This window comes from Mobula birostris, chromosome 27, assembly GCF_030028105.1.
Source record: "Mobula birostris isolate sMobBir1 chromosome 27, sMobBir1.hap1, whole genome shotgun sequence".
Taxonomy (NCBI): domain Eukaryota; kingdom Metazoa; phylum Chordata; class Chondrichthyes; order Myliobatiformes; family Myliobatidae; genus Mobula; species Mobula birostris.
Window position 1 is genome coordinate 44,310,257 of NC_092396.1, and position 18,886 is coordinate 44,329,142.

At 46.3% G+C, this 18,886-nt stretch overlaps 1 protein-coding gene across 1 annotated transcript in view; it reads right to left on the bottom strand.

Annotated features, from left to right (window-relative positions):
* Positions 1 to 18,886, bottom strand: part of LOC140188577 (tyrosine-protein kinase STYK1) — a 90,119-nt gene that overhangs the window by 49,894 nt on the left and 21,339 nt on the right. Inside the window, exons 2-4 of the mRNA XM_072244994.1 lie at positions 16,133 to 16,198; positions 14,053 to 14,193; positions 6,211 to 6,444 (exon numbers count right to left, since the gene is read on the bottom strand). Coding sequence (XP_072101095.1) covers positions 6,211 to 6,444; positions 14,053 to 14,193; positions 16,133 to 16,172 — 415 coding nt within the window. The 5' untranslated portion in view covers positions 16,173 to 16,198. The remainder of the gene's footprint in view (positions 1 to 6,210; positions 6,445 to 14,052; positions 14,194 to 16,132; positions 16,199 to 18,886) is intronic.

Here is an 18,886-nt window from a genome sequence, read left to right on the forward strand (position 1 = left end):
GTCTGGGGGCTGTCCTGTACCAGGAGCAGGGCAACAGATTGAGGCCGGTGGCGTTTGTCAGCCGGAGCTTGTCGCCATCTGAGAGAAACTATCCCAATCACAAGCTGGAGTTCTTGGCATTGAAATGGGCGGTGGTGGACAAGTTGAGTGACTATCTATACGGGGCCCAGTTTGAGGTGAGAACTGACAACAACCCCCTCCTTTATATCCTGACCTCGGCACTGGGCACTGGTGGTTAGCAGCCTTGTCTGCCTATGAGTTCAGCCCGAAGTACCGCCCAGGGAGTCAGAACATCGATGCAGATGCCCTGTCTCGTTGGGCGCACGACGAGTCGGGCACGGCCGAGGAGTAGAAGAGTGTCCCTGCCCAGGGAGTGAAGGCCATGTGTCAAGTTGGGAGTGACAAGGAAGAAAGATGGGGACGGATCGGGCAGTGGATCAATTGGGGGTTGACAATGACGTGCTACCCACTGTTTACTGTAATTTGACTGCTCTGAGGAAGAGGCAGCTGCCAGAGTTGAGCCCCCAGGAAGTGGGGGCGGCTCAGCGTGATGACCCGGGTATTGGCACTATCTGGTACGCGGTTAGCCAGGGTGATATCGGGCAGGTGGAGAAGGCGAAACACGCCTCCGTTCTCGGTACTACTGAAGGAGTGGCCCCGGTTGAAGCTGGAGAACCACGTCCTGTACCGGGTCACGTCGGCTCCGGACCACCCCCGGCGCTGGCAGCTGGTCATGCCCGAGAAGTATCGGAAGACTGTGCTCCAGACACTACATGATGATTCCGGGCACTTGGGGCTAGAGAAGACCTATGGATTACTCAAGGACCGGTTTTACTGGCCCCGGATGATGGTGGAGGTGGAAGTCGTTGCATCAGGAGGGAGACCTTGCCTGCGCAGGCGACTCCGTTACCCCATTTGCAGAGTGCGGGACCCATGGACCTGGTGTGTATGGATTTTCTGTCTATTGAGCCGGACACCAGCAACACCACGAATGACTTGGTCATCATGGATCACTACACTAGATACGCGCAGGCTTTTCCTACTAGGGATCAGAAAGCGACTACAGTGGCGAAGGTGTTATGGGAGAAGAGGCTCCTGGCCCTTCCATCACTGAGTCAGGGGAACCGAGGGAGGGTGTTGCAGAGCCGCCTGTGTTACAGCCGGAATTGGGAGAGGAGAGGGTGGAGCCAGAACCTAAGGCAGAGGGCTCACAGGTGCTGAGGGGTCCCAGTGAGGGGGAGGGTCCGACAGATAGGCCCGGGGGGGTCACCTGGTGTGTCTGAACAGGGAGAGTCAGCAGAGAAAGTCCAGAGGCCTCAGAGGAGTAGGCATCTCCCGGAAAGACTCACTTATATAGCGCCGGGAGAGCAGGGTGTGATCTCTTCTGCCCTGCAAAGTTATGTCACTGCTTTATGCACCTGGGTTGGGTTTTGTGTTTTACAAGGAGCATTGGTGAACTCTGTTAACGTCATGAAGGCATGACTTTTATTGGTGGGGGGAGACTGTACAGGGTCTTTCTTTTTTGTTAAATTTAAAATGGCTTCTTTGTTATGTTATACTGGGGAATGCTGAGAAAGTCTCTAACTAGACATTTGCTTGGGTTACTAGAGATAGCAGGGTGCTATTAGTCAATGGATGGTCATGTATCGTTTTGTTTTCAGATACAATGCTCTATTATATGACTGTGGATGGGGTTTTGGTGGGGAGTCAGAGGAGAGACGGGGAGGACGGAGGAGAGACAGGGAGGACGGAGGACGTGCGGAGAGGCTCCGGTCGATCCCTCCAAGTGGTCCCGAGCAGTGAGTCGACAGGATCCGGGTGGCGTCAGGAATCGATTGAGCTCCAACGGTTGCGCGCGAAGAACTTGGACTTTGGTAAGTGTTGGCGCCTTTTTTTTCTCATTACTCCCTTTTCTGTATCGAATTTATATTAATGTCATAGAATTAGTAATGTCTATAAAGTGTATTTGTTAAAATTTACTGGGTGTGCTGGCTGATGATTGATGTTTGTGATTGATTCGGGTGGCAACCGACCCCATGGGAAGCATTGAGGCAGGTGCTGGGTGGGATTTCCCCTAGACATATACGAGCCAATATAACTGAACGTTACACAACCCAAAAACTTTAGTGACATGATTTGCATAGACAATAATCCCTTTCCTTGTGTTACCATTGAAGAGTGAATATTCAAATTCTTAATCCTTCTTACATCTGCAGTACATTTTAAATGAAAGAAAGACAGTATTTCCATCTAAAGTCCTTTGCAATAGATTCAGAATTCGAAATAGAACAGACTGATTTCATGTTGAAGCCAAATGATTCAAATTGGATTTTATTTTTCTGAACACATAGATTCCAGACTGAAATTCACAGATTTACAAGTTTAGGGAGGCTCTGACAATCATTAGAAACATTTTGTGATTAGTAAGACAGAATTTACTAAGAAACAGCCTATATCCATTATTGAATGTTTTTTAGCTTGTAAATAAAAATCTGATTTTAAATCAAATCGTTCAAGTAGTCGGCAATGCTGAGTAGTTGAGTAGAGGATCTATTTCCTGGCATCCATGCCTGAGAAAGGCTGGTTGAGTAAGGCAGGCACCCTCAGAACACAAAACATATCTGGGTGAGCACATCACAAGTTGTAGTCTACAGTACAGGTGTTGAGATTGGATAATAAGGTCTACTTTGGCCAGCATGACAAGATGGACCAAATGGCCTCCTTCTATGCCTTAAACCTCTAAAATCCTAAGTAGTACAATTTGGATACAATTTTCCTAGGTGAAAAAACTGCCTTGGCTGCGTGAATAGAAAACCCATTGCTGTCTCCATGAATATCCTGGATAGATACACGGAGCTTAGTAAAACAGAAGGCTATAGGTAACCCTAGGTAATTTCTAAAGTTCAGCACAGCATTGTGGGCCGAAGAGTCTGTATTGTGCTGAAGGTTTTCTACGTTTCTATCTTTAAAACAGATCTAAACATTTTACATATACGGCTAAATGGAAGTGCTGGTGGCTCTTGCAATATTCCATGTTGTGAAGATCACACTGCAATTAATTGGACTTCATCTGATCAAAAGCAGTGAATACAAATCTGGTTCCGATCACTTCATGTAGATACTGATCAGCTTTACCATTAACGAATGTGCAGGAAATAATCCTGCGGGGAAGGTGGGGTTTAAACTAGAGTTGCAGGGAGATGGAAACCAGAGTGCCAGAACAGTTAGTGGAAAGGTTGTGGAGGCAGATGTTGGTTGGACCTCAGATAAAGTTAGGAATCAAAACTCACAACACGCTGGAGGAGCTCAGCAGGTCGGGCAGCATCCGTGGAAACGATGAGTCGACGTTTCAGGCCGGAACCCTTCGTCAGGACTGTAGAGGGAAGGGGCAGAGGCCCTATAAAGAAGGTGGGGGGAGGGTGGGAAGGAGAAGGCTGGTAGGTTCCAGGTGAAAAACCAGTAAGGGGAAAGATAAAGGGGTGGAGGAGGGGAGGCAGGGAGGGGATAGGTAGGAAAGGTGAAGGAGGAATAGGGGAAAACACAATGGGTAGAAGGAAGCTGAACCATGAGGGAGGTGATAGGCAGCTGGGGGAGGGGGCAGAGTTGCTTTGACCCCAGCATCTGCAGATTATTTTGTGGTTAGGAATCAAAAGGTTGAGTATAGTGTGACTAGTGACCTCAGCTGTGTATATTTCAATGTAAGTAGTATCGTAGGAAAAGCAGATGATAGTGCTGAAGATGAGGTAGTTGGTTTACAAACAGAGGCAATGCGTAGTGACGAGTGGCTGTTGATGGGGCAAAGTTGCAGTCAACAGGATGAGTTGCAACATAAAAGGCCAACAAAATCGGAAAGGGTGAATTCAGAACTTGAAGGCGTTATATTTGAGTATGTGCAGAGTATGGAATAAGGCAGATGAACTGTAGCACAGTTACAGATTGACAAGTATGATGTTGTAGGCAATACTGAATCATGGCAGAAAGAAGGTTACAGCTAGGAGCTTAATGTCCAAGGACACACATTGTATTGGAAGGACAGGGAGGTACTGTAGGTAGAGGGGACGGCATGGCTCTGTTGGTAAAAAAAAAAAAGTGAAATCATATCATTAGATAGAGGTGACATAGGGTCAGAAGATGTTGAATCATTGTGGTAGAGCTAAGGAACTACAAGGGTAAAACTAACCAGATGGGAGTTGTATACAGACCCCCAAACAGGAGTAAGGATGTGGTCTACAAATTACAAGATACAAAATGCGTGTCAAAAGGGCAATGTTACAATAGTCACGGCGGATTTCAATATGCAGGTAGATTGGGAAAATCAGGTTGGTGCTGGATTCTAGGAGGGGGAATTTCTAGAGTGCCAATGAGAGGGCGTTTTAGAGCAGCTTGTGGTTCAGCTATTCTGGATCGGGTGTTGTGCTATGAACCGGAATTGATGAGAGAACTTAAGGTGAAACAATCCTTAAGGAAAGTGGTCATAATATGATTGAATTCACGCTGAATGTTGGGAAGAGAAATAGAAGTCAGATGTCTCAATATTACAGAGTAAAGGGAATTACAGAGGCATGAGAGAGGAGTTAGCCAAACTTGATTGGAAAAGAACACTGGCAGGGAAGACAGCAGAGCAGCAATGGCAGGAGTTTCTGGAGGCAATTCAGAAGGTATAGGATATTTACATCCCAAAGAAGAAGTATCCTAAAGGCAAGATGACACAACCATGGTTAACAAGAGCAGTCAAAGCCAACATAAAAGCCAAAGGGAGGGCATATAATACAGCAAAAATTAATGGGAAGTTAGAGGATTGGGAAGCTTTTAAAAAATAGCAGAAGGCCACTAAATAGTCATTAAGATAAAGATGGAATATGAAAGTAAGCTAGCTGGCAATATTAAAGAGGATGCCAAAAGTTTCTTCAGATACATAAAGTATAAATGAGAGGTGAGAGTGGATATCGGATTGCTGTAAAACAATGCTGGAGAAGCAGTAACGGGGGACAAGGAAATATCAGATGAACTGACTAAGTATTTTATATCAGTCTTCACTGTGGAAGATACTAGTAATATGGTAGAAGTTCCAGGGTCAGGGCTCATGACATGTGTAAAGTTACCATTAGTAGAGAAAAGGTTCTTGGGAAACTGAAAGGTCCGAAGGTGGATAAGTCACCTGAACCAGATAGTATACATCCCAAAGTTTGCAGACAATATGAATATAAGCAGAGGGGCTGGTAGTTTTGAGGAAGTAGAGTGGCTACAGAAGGACTTGGGCATATTGGGAGAAGGGGCAAAGAAATAGCAGATGGAATACAGTGTTGGAAGTGTGCAGTCATGCGTTTTGGTAGAACAAAAATAAAGGGTTAACTATTTTCCAAATGGAAAGAAGATACAAAAAAACTAAGGCACAAAGGGACTTGTGAGTCCTTGTGCAAGGTTCCCTAAAGGTTAATTTGCAGGTTGAGTATGTGGTGAAGGCGGCAAATGGGATGTTAGCATTCATTTCAAGAGGATGAGAATATAAAAGCAAGGATGTAACGCTGAGACTTTATGAAGCACTGGTCATCAAAAGGTATGGGAAGAAGGCAGGGGGGTGGGGATGACTGGAAGAATTGGATCAGTCCATGATTGAATGGCAGAGCAGACTCGATGGGCAGAATGGCCTACTTCTGCTTCTATATCTTATGGTCTTGTGAAGCCAACTCCAGCCCTCTTGAATTAAATTTACAGTCACAAGAATTGAAGAGGAATTGATCAAACCAACAATTGTGATAAATTGCATAACTATAGAACTACATTTTCCAAACAAGCTCAAGGAATGGCCTCTGAATAACGTCTAGTGGACAGTCCTTTCTGGTTAATACTTGAAACAGATGTAATTTAGTTGTGTGAGTCCTTTCTTTTCCCTCGAACTGTTGGTTAATCTCTTGAAATGGACCATGTGAGTATGAAAATGTGAATGTATGGAACCAAACCTGAATCTTCCAAATATTCAGTAGAGATAGTGAGTTACCAACTGAGTGCCAGATGTTGAGTTACGGCTAAAATAACGATGGTCCTTTATTTCAACTAACAAAACACAGTTAAGATCTCCGAAGAGAGCATTTTTAAATTGTAGAAAGTTGACTTCTCTAGCCATTTTCACACTTGAACACCACTAAGATTAAATCACCACAAAAGGGGAAGGAACACAAAATGTGAAGGAAGATTTTTTTTTAAACTTACCATGAAGAGACTTTAACACAGCTCTCACTTCTCCAGTTCCATCTGGAGAGCGGATATTGGCTGTATAAATTGGTCCATAACTCCCACTCTGCGTATATTCCAAATTGCCAAGTACGTGCTCTGGTGATATTTCCCACCGCTTTAGACAGGGATCCTTGGTTGCCAGAATCCGTTCGATTGCATTTGATATTAATCCATTTTCATTCTCCTTCTGATATCCAGATTCAGATTTGTCTGGAGAAAAAAAATAAAGTTCAAAATCCACATTTATAGGTTGTGATCATAAAAGAGAAACAACACAGATATCACAATGAGGATTCTACAGTAACACCTCGTGGGAATGGATGAAGACTTTAGATTGCTTCAACTTCCAACAACGCAGACATGAAATAACCAATGCAAGTTATTTGTCAGTATGTACAATGAGTAATACTCCCAATGATGGTCACAAACGATTTCACAACCTGCTTTGGAAGAGAAGATCAAAAGCATCTGAAATGTAAATTTCCAATACCATGTTGCAACAGCTGTGACCATGAAACCCCTTTCATTTCTCTGGGAGACAGTGTTACCATACAAGTGCTCACGTCTGATTTATGGTCTGCCCACTGGTAACACCAAATGTGATATAGGCTTCATATGGATGGTAACACTGGCTGGAGCTCTGAACTTTCATTAAACCAAAAGAATATCACAACTCTTGTGTGACGTTGTGCAAAGGAACAAGGGCCTTCATGGAGCCTCAGCTTAAAGTCACATCTGAAAGATCACACCTTCAAGGCACGGAGTGCCCTGAATCATGGGCAAAAGCGTATGCCTCTCATCTGTTATCACCCGGCTCGGGGAATGGTACTGCCACAGCTCACATTTCCAATGCAGAAATAGCAAATACCCATGCAAGCTCAATGTCTTCAAAACCAGGACCACAACCTTCAACACCTTCAGGCATACAAAGATTAGAGCGTAATATTGATGCTATCCACACTGATAAGAGGGTTTGGATTTTAGTGGCATCAACTACTAACTGGTTAGTTAAGAAGAGAGGAGAGCGGTTGGCTGGACTCCTCTGTTCTATATCACACTTCGGGGGAAGAGCCAATGTTACTCTGGCTTCAGTAATCACAAAGCTTCAATCTCCACTGGCCGCAGACAAGGAGCCAGATAGCTGAATGGCAGTAAACGTGCTATCTTTAGTCAAGAAAGGCAGCAGAGATAAGTCTGTGACCTCTGGTGTACTACAGGGATTGGTGCTGGGATCCTTGCTGTTTGTTACATACATCAATGAATGCAGAAGTACGTCTGGATCTGACAAAAAATTGTGGTGTCATTGATAGTGACAGCTGTAGTCATAAGATGCTGATTGATAATGACCAGCTGGCAAACTGGACAAGGCGATGGAAGATGGAAGTTTGAGGTAATATTGTTCGATGGTGCTGGTGGTGGTGGTATATCAAATATAGAACATGCACTATGAACAGCAAGACCCCGGGGAACACACAGAAACAAAAAGAGACCATGGTGTACAAGTCCAGAGATCTCTGAAGGTGGCAGCTCAGGTAAACAAGGTGGTGAATAAAGCATATGCAGAGTTTGCCTCCATTAGCCAAGATACTGAGTATAAGAACATGGAGGTATTGATAAAACTTCATGAAATATGGATTAGAACATGGCTAATCAATGTTCTATTGATTAGAACTTTGTGCAAGTTTGGTAGCCACACCATAGAAAATACACTGGCGAGGCAGCAGAGGAGACTGAGCAGGGCATTGCCTGGAATAGAATTATTTTGTTATGACGAGAGACCAGGTTTGTCCTTTGAGCAGAGGAGGCCGAGAGAAGACCTGGTAGGGGTGCACAAAATTATGAAAGGATGAAAGGAATAAAGATTTTTTTTAAACTTTTCCACGTTGTAGACATGTCTGAAGTTAGGGGGCTTAGGTTTAAGGTAAGGCGTAAGGGGTTTACAGAGGAGCCAAGGAAGAATTTATTCATATATTTAACAGCTGAAGTCTGGATCACACTGCACAGGAGGGCGTCGGAGGCAGATACTGAGACACATTTAAGCAGTATCTCAGAACCAGAATTAGGTTTATTATCACCGGCATGTGACGTGAAATTTGTTAACTTAGCAGCGGCAGTTCAATGCAATACATAATCTAGCAGAGAGAAAAAAATAATAATAACGTTTATTATTTTTTTTAAAATTTATAAGTTAATCAATTTACAGTATACGTATATTTAATAGATTTTAAAAAGTGCAAAAAACAGAAATATTGTGGGGACCCACTTTCTAGCGTACACGAACCGGCTCACAACAGCGCGCGCAGGCAGAGGGCCGGCACCAGAAAGGGCGCCAGGCCATCTTCACCAGCAGGGAAAAAATCCCGCGCGCGGAAAGGGTCTGGGAATATGCATTCCCCACGGCAATCCCGCCCCAGGGAGGGCGGGAATGAGAAGGCTTTAAAAGCAGGCCGCGAAGTTTGAATAAATCTCTTTCATCGCAATTCTAACTCACCGACTCCGTGTGGTTATTCTAGCGCTGTGTGTAGCACACCGCTACATTTGGTGACCTCGACGGCCCAAACGATATTTGGGCCAGAGATGACCGACGCCACATCTGTTCATGCAGTTTCGTTACAACTGCCAAGCTTTTGGCCGCGGAAACCCCGTCTGTGGTCGGAACAGGCAGAAGCACAATTCCACATTCGGCAGATAACCTCAGAGTCCACTCGCTACTACTACGTGCTAAGCTCACTCGACCAGGAGACAGCTGCACAAGTTGAGGAGTTTATACAGTCGCCCCCGGAGGACGGTAAATACACAGCATTCAATGCCCGGCTCATAAGGACTTTCGGACTCTCACGGCGCGAACGAGCACGCCACTTAATGCACCTGGATGGTTTGGGAGACAGGCCGCCGTCAGCATTAATGAACGAGATGCCGGCCCTGGCTGAAGGACACAAACCCTGCCTCATGTTTGAGCAGGCGTTCCTAAAGCAACTGCCCAAGGATATACGCCTGCTGCTGTCCCACGCAGATTTCAGCAACCCCCGGGAGGTGGCAGCCCGGGCAGATGTGCTGCGGAATGCCAAGGAGAGAGGGGCATCTGTCGCACAGATCACCAAGCCGCGTGCCCAATGGCAGACCAGACCCGGCAGCAGAGCCTACAAAACCCAGCAACGGGAGTGAGGAGCCCAACGAACAATGGTGCTTCTACCACCAGCGGTGGGGCACAGAGGCCCGCCGCTGTAGACCACCCTGCAAATTCCCAGGAAACGCCAAGGCCCAGCCGCCGCCGATCGCTACGGCGGCTGGCCATTGGGACAGCCTCCTGTACGTCTGGGACAAGCAGTCGGGACGCCGATTTTTGGTCGACACTGGAGCGGAGATCAGCGTTTTACCTCCAACGAGTTACGACACCCACAACAGAGAACCGGGACCCACCCTGAGGGCCGCAAATGGCAGCACAATACGAACCTACGGCACCTGCGTGGTGCGGCTACAGTTCAGCTCCAGCCAGTTCACGTGGGACTTCACACTGGCCGCCGTGGCCCAACCACTCCTGGGGGCGGATTTTCTGCGAGCCCACAGCCTGCTGGTCGACCTGCAAGGGAAGCGACTCGTTCACGCCAAGACTTTTCAAACGTTCTCCCTGGGTGAAGCAAAGTTGCCAGCCCCACACCTGGACTCCATCACACTGTCCAATGATGAATTCACCAGGGTCCTGGCGGATTTCTCATCAGTACTGACTCCGCAGTTCACGGCAGCCATGCCCAGACACGGAGTACAGCACCACATCCCGACCCAGGGACCACCCCTCCACGCCCATGCTCGAAGGCTTCCCCCGGACAAGCTCCGACTGGCGAAGGAGGAGTTCAAGAAGATGGAGGAATTGAGGATCATACGACGGTCCGACAGCCCATGGGCCTCCCCCCTGCACATGGTGCCCAAGGCAACGGGGGGCTAGAGACCATGCGGTGACTACTGCAGACTGAACGAGGCTGCAACGCCAGACTGCTACCCTGTGCCACACATTCAAGACTTCGCAGCAAACCTACACGGTGCAAGGATCTTTTCCAAGGTAGACCTCGTCCGGGGATACCATCAAATCCCTGTACATCCGGACGACATCCCCAAAACAGCACTCATCACCCCGTTCGGACTTTTCGAATTCCTCCGAATGCCGTTTGGTCTAAAGAAGGCCGCACAGACTTTCCAGCGGTTAATGGACGCGGTGGGACGTGACCTGGACTTTGCATTCATCTACTTGGACGACATTCTCATAGCCAGCAGTAGTCGTCAGGAGCATCTGTCCCACCTCCGCCAGCTCTACTCCCGCCTGAGTGAATTCGGCTTTACAATCAACCCAGCCAAATGCCAGTTCGGACTCGACACCATCGACTTCCTGGGCCACAGGATTACTAAAGACGGGGCAACCCTGCTGCCCGCCAAGGTAGACGCGGTCTGCCACTTCCCCCGACCCAACACAATCAAAGGTCTGCAGGAATTCGTGGGTATGGTGAATTTCTACCACCGTTTCCTCCCCTCAGCAGCCCGAACCATGCGCCCCCTGTTCACTCTGATGTCGGGTAAGGGCAAGGACATTACCTGGGACGAAGAGGCCGCAACCGCTTTCGTTAAAACCAAAGAAGCCTTGGCAAACGCCGCGACGCTAGTGCACCCCAGAACGGACGTTCCTACTGCCCTCACGGTGGACGCATCCAACACAGCGGTCGGTGGACTGCTGGAACAATTCATCGAGGGTCGCTGGCAACCCCTGGCGTTCTTCAGTAAACACCTACGACCACCCGAACTCAAATACAGTGCTTTCGACCGGGAGCTATTGGCACTATACCTGGCAATCCGGCATTTCAGGTACTTCTTAGAAGGTAGGCCCTTCACTGCGTTCACAGATCACAAACCGCTCACCTTTGTGTTCACGAAGGTGTCCGGCCCCTGGTCGTCCTGCCAGCAGCGACATCTGTCCTACATCTCCGAGTACACGACGGACATCCGGCATGTCTCGGGAAAGGACAACATCGTGGCGGATGTACTATCCAGACCGACCATACAGGCCCTGTCCCAGGGGGTGGACTATGCAGCGCTGGCAGAGGCACAGCAGGGAGACGCTGAGATCCCCAGTTACAGGACTGCAGTCTCCGGTTTACAGCTTCAAGACCTCCCTGTAGGCCCAGGTGAGAGGACCCTACTATGTGACGTAGCTACCGGCCAACCCTGCCCCGTCGTCCCAGCAGCCTGGCACCGGTGGGTTTTCGAATCCATTCACAACTTAGCGCACCCCTCCATCAGGACAACCGTCTGGCTGGTCGCCAACAGGTTCGTGTGGCATGGGCTTCGTAAACAGGTCAGTGAATGGGCCAAAACGTGCATGCAGTGCCAAACGGCCAAGGTGCAGCGGCATACCAACGCTCCGCCGCAGCAGTTCAAACCCACCCACCGGAGGTTCGACCACATTCATGTGGATATCGTGGGGCCCCTGCCAGTGTCGCGAGGAGCGCGGTACCTCCTAACTATGATAGACCAGTTCACCAGATGGCCAGAGGCAGTCCCGCTCACCGACACCACCTCCGAATCCTGCACCCGAGCACTGATCGCAACCTGGGTAGCCCGCTTCGGGGTACCAGCCCACATTACCTCCGACAGGGGCGCCCAGTTCACCTCCAGCCTGTGGTCAGCGATGGCCAGCCTTTTAGGATCACAGCTACACCACACAACTGCCTACCACCCACAGTCGAACGGACTAGTGGAGCGTTTCCACCGTCACCTGAAGTCAGCTCTCATGGCCCGCCTGGAGGGGCCTAACTGGGTGGACGAACTTCCCTGGGTCCTGCTCAGAATCTGCACGGCGCCCTAAGAGGATCTGCACACCTCGTCGGCTGAGTTGGTGTACGGCGCACCCCTGGTCGTCCCAGGAGAGTTCATACCAGCCCCAAGGGGGCAAGAGGAAGAACCCGCAGCAGTCCTGGACAGACTACGTGAGAGGCTCGGTAACCTGGCCCCATTCCCACTTCACAGCACGGACAGAGCCCGACCTGCGTACCCAAAGACCTGCAGAACTGTAAGTTTCTTCTTGTACGACGGGGCAGACACCGGGCACCGCTACATCGGCCCTAAGAGGGGCCGTTTAAGGTGATCAGGAACAACGGGTCCACGTTCATGCTAGACATTGGGGGGAGAGAGGAGGTTTTCACGGTGGACCGACTCAAACCGGCTCATGTGGACTTGGCACAGCCGGTCCAGGCTCAGGCACCGCGGCGCAGGGGCAGACCTCCCAAACAGAGGCCGATCCAGACAGTGGACATTGGGGGAGGTATCGCCGGTTCTGGGGGGGCGGGGGTTATGTGGCGACCCACTTTCTAGCACCCACGAACCGGCTCACAACAGCGCGTGTAGGCAGAGGGCCAGCACCAGAAAGGGCGCCAGGCCATCTTCACCAGCAGGGGGACAATCCCGCGCACGGAAAGGGTCTGGGAATATGCATTCCCCACAGCAATCCCGCCCCAGGGAGGGTGGGAACGGGAAGGCTTTAAAAGCAGGCCGCAAAGTTTGAATAAATCTCTTTCATCGCAACTCTAACTCACCGACTCCGTGTGGTTATTCTAGTGCTGTGTGTAGCACACAGCTACAATACTATATATTAAAAAAGTGAGGTTGTGTCCAAGGGTTCAATGTTCATTTGGGAATCGTATGGCAGAGGGGAAGAAGCTGTTCCTGAATTGCTAAGTGTGTGCCTTCAGGCTTCTGTATCTGCAACCTGATAGTAATAGTGAGGAAAGGGCATGCTCTGGATGCTGGAGGTCCTTAATAATGGAAGCTGCCTTTCTGAGACACTGCTCCTTGAAAATGTCCTGGGTACTTTGCAGGCTAGTGTCCAAGATGGAGCTGACTAGATTTACAACTCTCTGCAGCTTCTTTCAGTCCAGTGCAGTAGCCCCTCCATACCAGACAGTGATGCAGCCTGTCAGAATGCTTTCCACAGTACAACTATAGAAGTTTTTGAATGTTTTTGTTGACATGCCAAATTTCTTCAAACTCATAATAAAGTATAGCTGCTGTCTTGCCTTCTGTATAACTACATTGATATGTTGGGACCAGGTTAGATCCTCAGAGATCTTGACACCCAGGAACTTGAAACTGTCCACTCTCTCCACTTCTGATCCTTCTACGAAGATTGGTATGTGTTCCTCCATCTTACCCTTCCTGAAGTCCACAATCAGCTCTTTCGTCTTACTGACATTGAGTGCCAGGTTGTTGCTGTGGCACCACTCCACTAGTTGGCATATCTATTGTGAGATTGAAGATCCTTTGTAAGCTCATATTGTATGATTCCAAAATCATACAATTTCCCATTCATTACTGAGTCAGTCAAAGGGTGATACAGCACAGATGGTCCACAGTGTTCACTCTATTGACTATCCACTTACACTGATCTCTGATCTTCCCTACATTCCCAGAAACCGCTCTAGATTCTACCACTCATCTGCACACCAGGAACAATTTATAGCATCCAATAAACCTACCAACCTGCATGTCTTTAGATGTGGGAGGGAACCAGACCAACCTGTGGAAACCCACACAATCACAGGGAGAATGTGTAAACTGAGGCCACAGCTCTTGTTGATGGACCGATGTGCCAGCCCATCAATTCTTTGCACACCTGCAATCATTCAGAGTCATAGTCATACTTTATTCCTCCTCTCCTTTGCCACCACTGACCTGCATGGCATTGAGGTCAGATTGATAGATCAACAGAACCTCAGGGGAGATGTCTACATTGGTTGAATATTTATCATTAATCTATAAAGTAATAGATACACACACCTTGCAGGAGGATAACTGGGGCATGGTCCCTCTCCTTTTTCATTTTACAAGTCTTCCATATGATTACAGAGATCAGAACCACAGATGAAATCCCAAGGATCACTGGGATGACGATAACCCCATTGTTAAAACCGTTCATATCTGAGACAGGAATAAAAGAAATGTCAACTGCACGTCTGAAATCAGAATAAAAACACAAGTGCTGGAAATTCAAAATAAAAACAAACAGAAAACAACTTGTAGACCTGAATGATGTCTCTGACCGATGCACGATCTCAAATTACTCTTTTTGTCTCTGCAGACAGTGAGACCCGCTGAGCTACAGAGCCAGAGAACAACAGTGCAAAATTGAATTTACACTTCCATGAATATTATTAATTAGTTTGCAGATCTGAACTCTCAATGTGAAAGCTGCTTTAAAAAGTTATTGCTGGGAGGTGAGAATTGTAAATACTTGCTAATTCAGAATCAGAAAGGTGGTTCCCAACCATAACATCTTATGACTCAGTACTTCTCAACTAATGAGGCAGTGTCATTATATTAAGGTAAATAAAAGACAAATTTCCAAAGCAAAGTTCCCATGGAAACAATATGACAACTGAATAATTGTTTATAATGGTGTTTGAGAAGAGCTAATCATTGGGCAGAGTAGGAGAAAGAAACTGGAATATTTTAAATAGTTCCACATAATCTTTTATATCAGTTTTGAAACACAAGGTCCATATGGGATATGAGATGTTTCACTAGTGAGAGAAACTTTCTCTTACATCCTACAACCCTCTGGTTCACAGAAAAGTATCATTAAAAGATTAAGGATCATTCATTTAAAACTTCTCACACAGCATAGTAAATCTCCCCATCCTAAAAGATTCTGGAGATTGGGTCACTAAAGGCATTTGTAATACCCTGGTTAAGATTTATACTGCTATGCTGTGAAGTATTTTATTTGAGTTTTCTGTAAATCAGTGTGTCCTGCTGGTAAGAGTGTGTAGGCTTTGGCTAAAGATAAGGAGCCACGTTGTCCAACTTTGGAATGTTGTGTCAGCCAGTCAGGGTTGTGGGATGTGAGAGAAAGTTCTGGAGAGCTGGCCAGGAAGAGTTTTCTGAAGGACATTGGTCTGGTTTGAGGTCTTTTCAGCGGGAGCGGTGAAGCACGGCACAAGAGAAGGTGCCGCCAAGTGCTGTTTAAAGGAGAGACCCCATTGTAAAAAGTGCTCTGTGCAGACGAGTGGTTCAGAGGAGGGAACGGCAATACTCCTGTGTTTGCCAGTTCATTCGAGACTGACTTCAAGGGAAGTTCGAACTGTGACTGGTATTTTCATGCAGAACGTGGGTTCAGTGCAAGGAATCAAAGCAAATCATCCTGACTACTTCAGAAAGGAGCTCCAATGTTTATGTGCACATTTAGACTGGTTTAACTGGAATGGGCCCTTTCATCATTTTTTTCTCTTTCTCTACTAACTGTTTGATAAAGTTAAAAATTTCGTAAATATAGTTTCTTTATAATTTTATGCTGGTGCATTATCTGTCGTTTCTGGGCTATTGATAACTGTGTATGGACAGTATTTGCACAGCACTTGCTCAAATCAAGGTTCCTTTAATTGGAATGACACTCCTGTTTGGTTGAACCCCAAATCATACCGACCCTGGAAATACATTGTTTATGAAAGGTGGCCTTCTCACCTGAGTCTCGTGGCTATTAGCAGAGTTTGCTAACAAGCTAAGTTAGTGTACGAGCCTCGGTGAGAGGGTCACACATTCAAGGAGGAAGTAAACAGCTTTTTGTGAGATCAGGTAAGAGAGGAACTGGGAAAAAAAGAGGAGATGAGGCCTGGGATAGAGCAGCTGTGATCACATTGAACGATGGGCTAGGCTTGAGGGGCTGAGTAGCCCCCACCTGCTGTTTCCTTAAGTTGTTGTGTTCTTCCATCTTACTGCAGCTACAGGCAAGGACATTTCACCAGCAGACAGTTCCAACAGCCCAGCAGGCCACTGTTTCCTCACTAGGGTGAGACTGGAATCAGCATGTGAATGTGTGCAATTACAGAAAAGGAAATGCAAAATTAAGTAGGGTACTTACTACATCGATTTGAGGTACTGAAGTTGCAGTGGAGGGTCATTAGAATGAATCACACAATGACAAAACCTGAAAAGATGCAAATATCATTAAATGTGGTTCTAGAAGTGTTCCCCTCTGAAATTATACAAACAGAGAAGTAACGTTAAGCTCTATGGTGGCATCCAAAATAGCATTTATACATCCCGATGTCCAAGGCTGCCACTGCTGATCCTCTCCATAGCATCACACATGTGCCAAACACCCTTGGAAACATCATACCAAATTTTAAATCTGTTTCCTTTGTTGTTTCAAATTAAGTTCCACATGTTCATGTGACTGACATTCCTCTGCATGTCAGTCCTTTGTTCTCTATGAACAGAATTGAGTGAGCAATCATCCAGTCTACTTTGGCATCTACCATGGATGCATCTACCTTTCTTTTTAATATCGTTCACTTCTTCCTCTCGAGATCACTGATATAATCGTTACTATGTCAGGGATACTATCCAAATATTTAGAAGCTTCTAGCGGTCTGCCTTATTTTCATGATCTTTTCTGCTGCAAGTTTAGTTGCCCCACTATTTAAAAACCTCTGAGATGAAAGCAAAAGAATATCAAACTGACAGATGCAGGGAGGAAGCATTGGGGTTAAGTGAAAGATTGGTCCTGTAGGTAATAAAAAGTAAAAAAGATTAAAGAATTCAGTAGAGAAGAGGAATTTAAAGGTTTGGTAAGATGTAGGAGCAGGATCAGAGATTGCTTTGACATTTGACAGGATCATGGTTGACCTACCTCAATAGCCCATGTAATGCCTGGCTCGCTTTGATATTCAGAAATCTATTGACTTCAGGTTTGAATGTGACAAATTATGAAGTCTCTGCAGGCAGAGAATTCAACTCTCCATATACTGTGTAAAGACATTTCTCCTTATTTCAGTCCTAAATGGCCAAGGAGACCCAATGGGCCGATTAGTGCAGAAAGACACTGGCCATCAAGAAGACAAAAGTGTTCATGAAGACGACAGGATGGTGGGTTGTCCAGCCACATCACAGGAGAGTAGATGCTCAGACTTTGCATCTAATGAGGGAGCAGATTGTCAAAACAAGCTTGCAGAGGTGGAGGTGAAGGATACAGGTGACCATCACACCTATCGCAGTTTCCTTTCTGCTCTCTTCTCCAAGGACAGGTGTGGCAGGGACAGAGTTTAATCACAATATAGACCACGCAAACACTACAAACACATCGGTTATGGTTTTTTTTGTAATCAACAGCCAACACTCTGGGTCACGGAAGAGAACCCAGCAAGACGTGTGTACACTGTAGCAATCTAGTATCTGATTTGAAAAACAAATCTCATGGGTGGGGTTTGAAACAATACTGGGTGATAAAAACAACCCACTCCTCTTTGATCAACTGAATACACTGACTCAGTCATACTGTTAAATTACATTCACAAGTTTTTAAACAATAGTACATACAATAAAATATCCATTAATAATCAACTACTTTTGAAATATCAAATAACCTTTTGGTTATTTACCTTGGCACTGTAATATTAAAATTGCTTAAGTTTTCAACTTCTTTCTTTTTATTAAAAATACGGCAGAGATGTCCAATAAACTTTAAAGTGAGGCAGACGGCCATTAAATTAAAAGTGCTGGTTGAAAGCTGAGGAATAGTTTCAATGAGATTCAGCCATGACTCGAGGACTCTGAACACTATTGTAGATTATTTTTATTTAGGGCCTGAGCTATTGTTAGATAAGTGACACTGCAAAAATTTGTACAGAATTAGTAACTCAAAACAAATAAATCTCACTTATGTAATAATTTAAATTCATGCACACCTACTGATAGGTGTTCAGTTTGAACAAGGGCAAGGCTTGGACAATGTCCAAAGTAAATGCCTAAAAGACACAGAGTAACAACTTTCAAGGAATTAGTTCGTGCAAGTGATGGAGACAATGACCAAAAGGTTCCTTTCCGTTGCATCTACAACACTGGCTGCGGCTCCTTCTCAGGGCATTGCTCAGCTGAGCTTTTCAGTTTTTCAATATTGTACACCATGGTCTTGAAAGGCTGCCTGACACAAATGTGGACACAAAAAGCAAATTAACATTAAACAGTAGCAATCCAATCACAAACAAGAGAAAATCTGCAGATGCAGAAAATCCAAGCAACACACACAAAATGCTCAAGGGTTTTGGCCCAAAATGTCCACTGTTTGCTCTTTTCCATAGATGCTGCCTGGCCTGCGGAATTTCCCCCAGCATTTTATGTGTGTTGTTAAGCAGTAGTAATCTATATTTGCATAATACCTTTTGCCTCTTTCTTGTGCCCCAGCTGTAGGAAACACCGTTTACTCATTTCAAAGCAATGAATTAGTCAGAGTCATGCAGCACGGAAACAAGCACTTTGGTCCTACTCATCTGCGTTTGACCCATATCCTTCTAAACCAGGGGTTCACAACTTTTTTTTTAATGTCATTACCATTTTTATACCATTAACCGAGGGATCTGTGGACCCAGGTTGGGAACCCCTGCTCTAAACCATTCCTATCCATTAACCTGCCCAAATGCCTTTTAAATGTACCTGGTTCAACCACTTCCTCTGGCAGCTCGTTCCATGTATGATCACTCTTTATTCAGTCACTTAGAGTTACAGCATGGAGTAAGCCCTTCCAGCCTGTGGGATGCATTGCCCCAGCAGCCCCAATTTAACTCTACCCTAATCATGGGACAATTCACAATGACCAGTTCATCTATCCTGTACATCT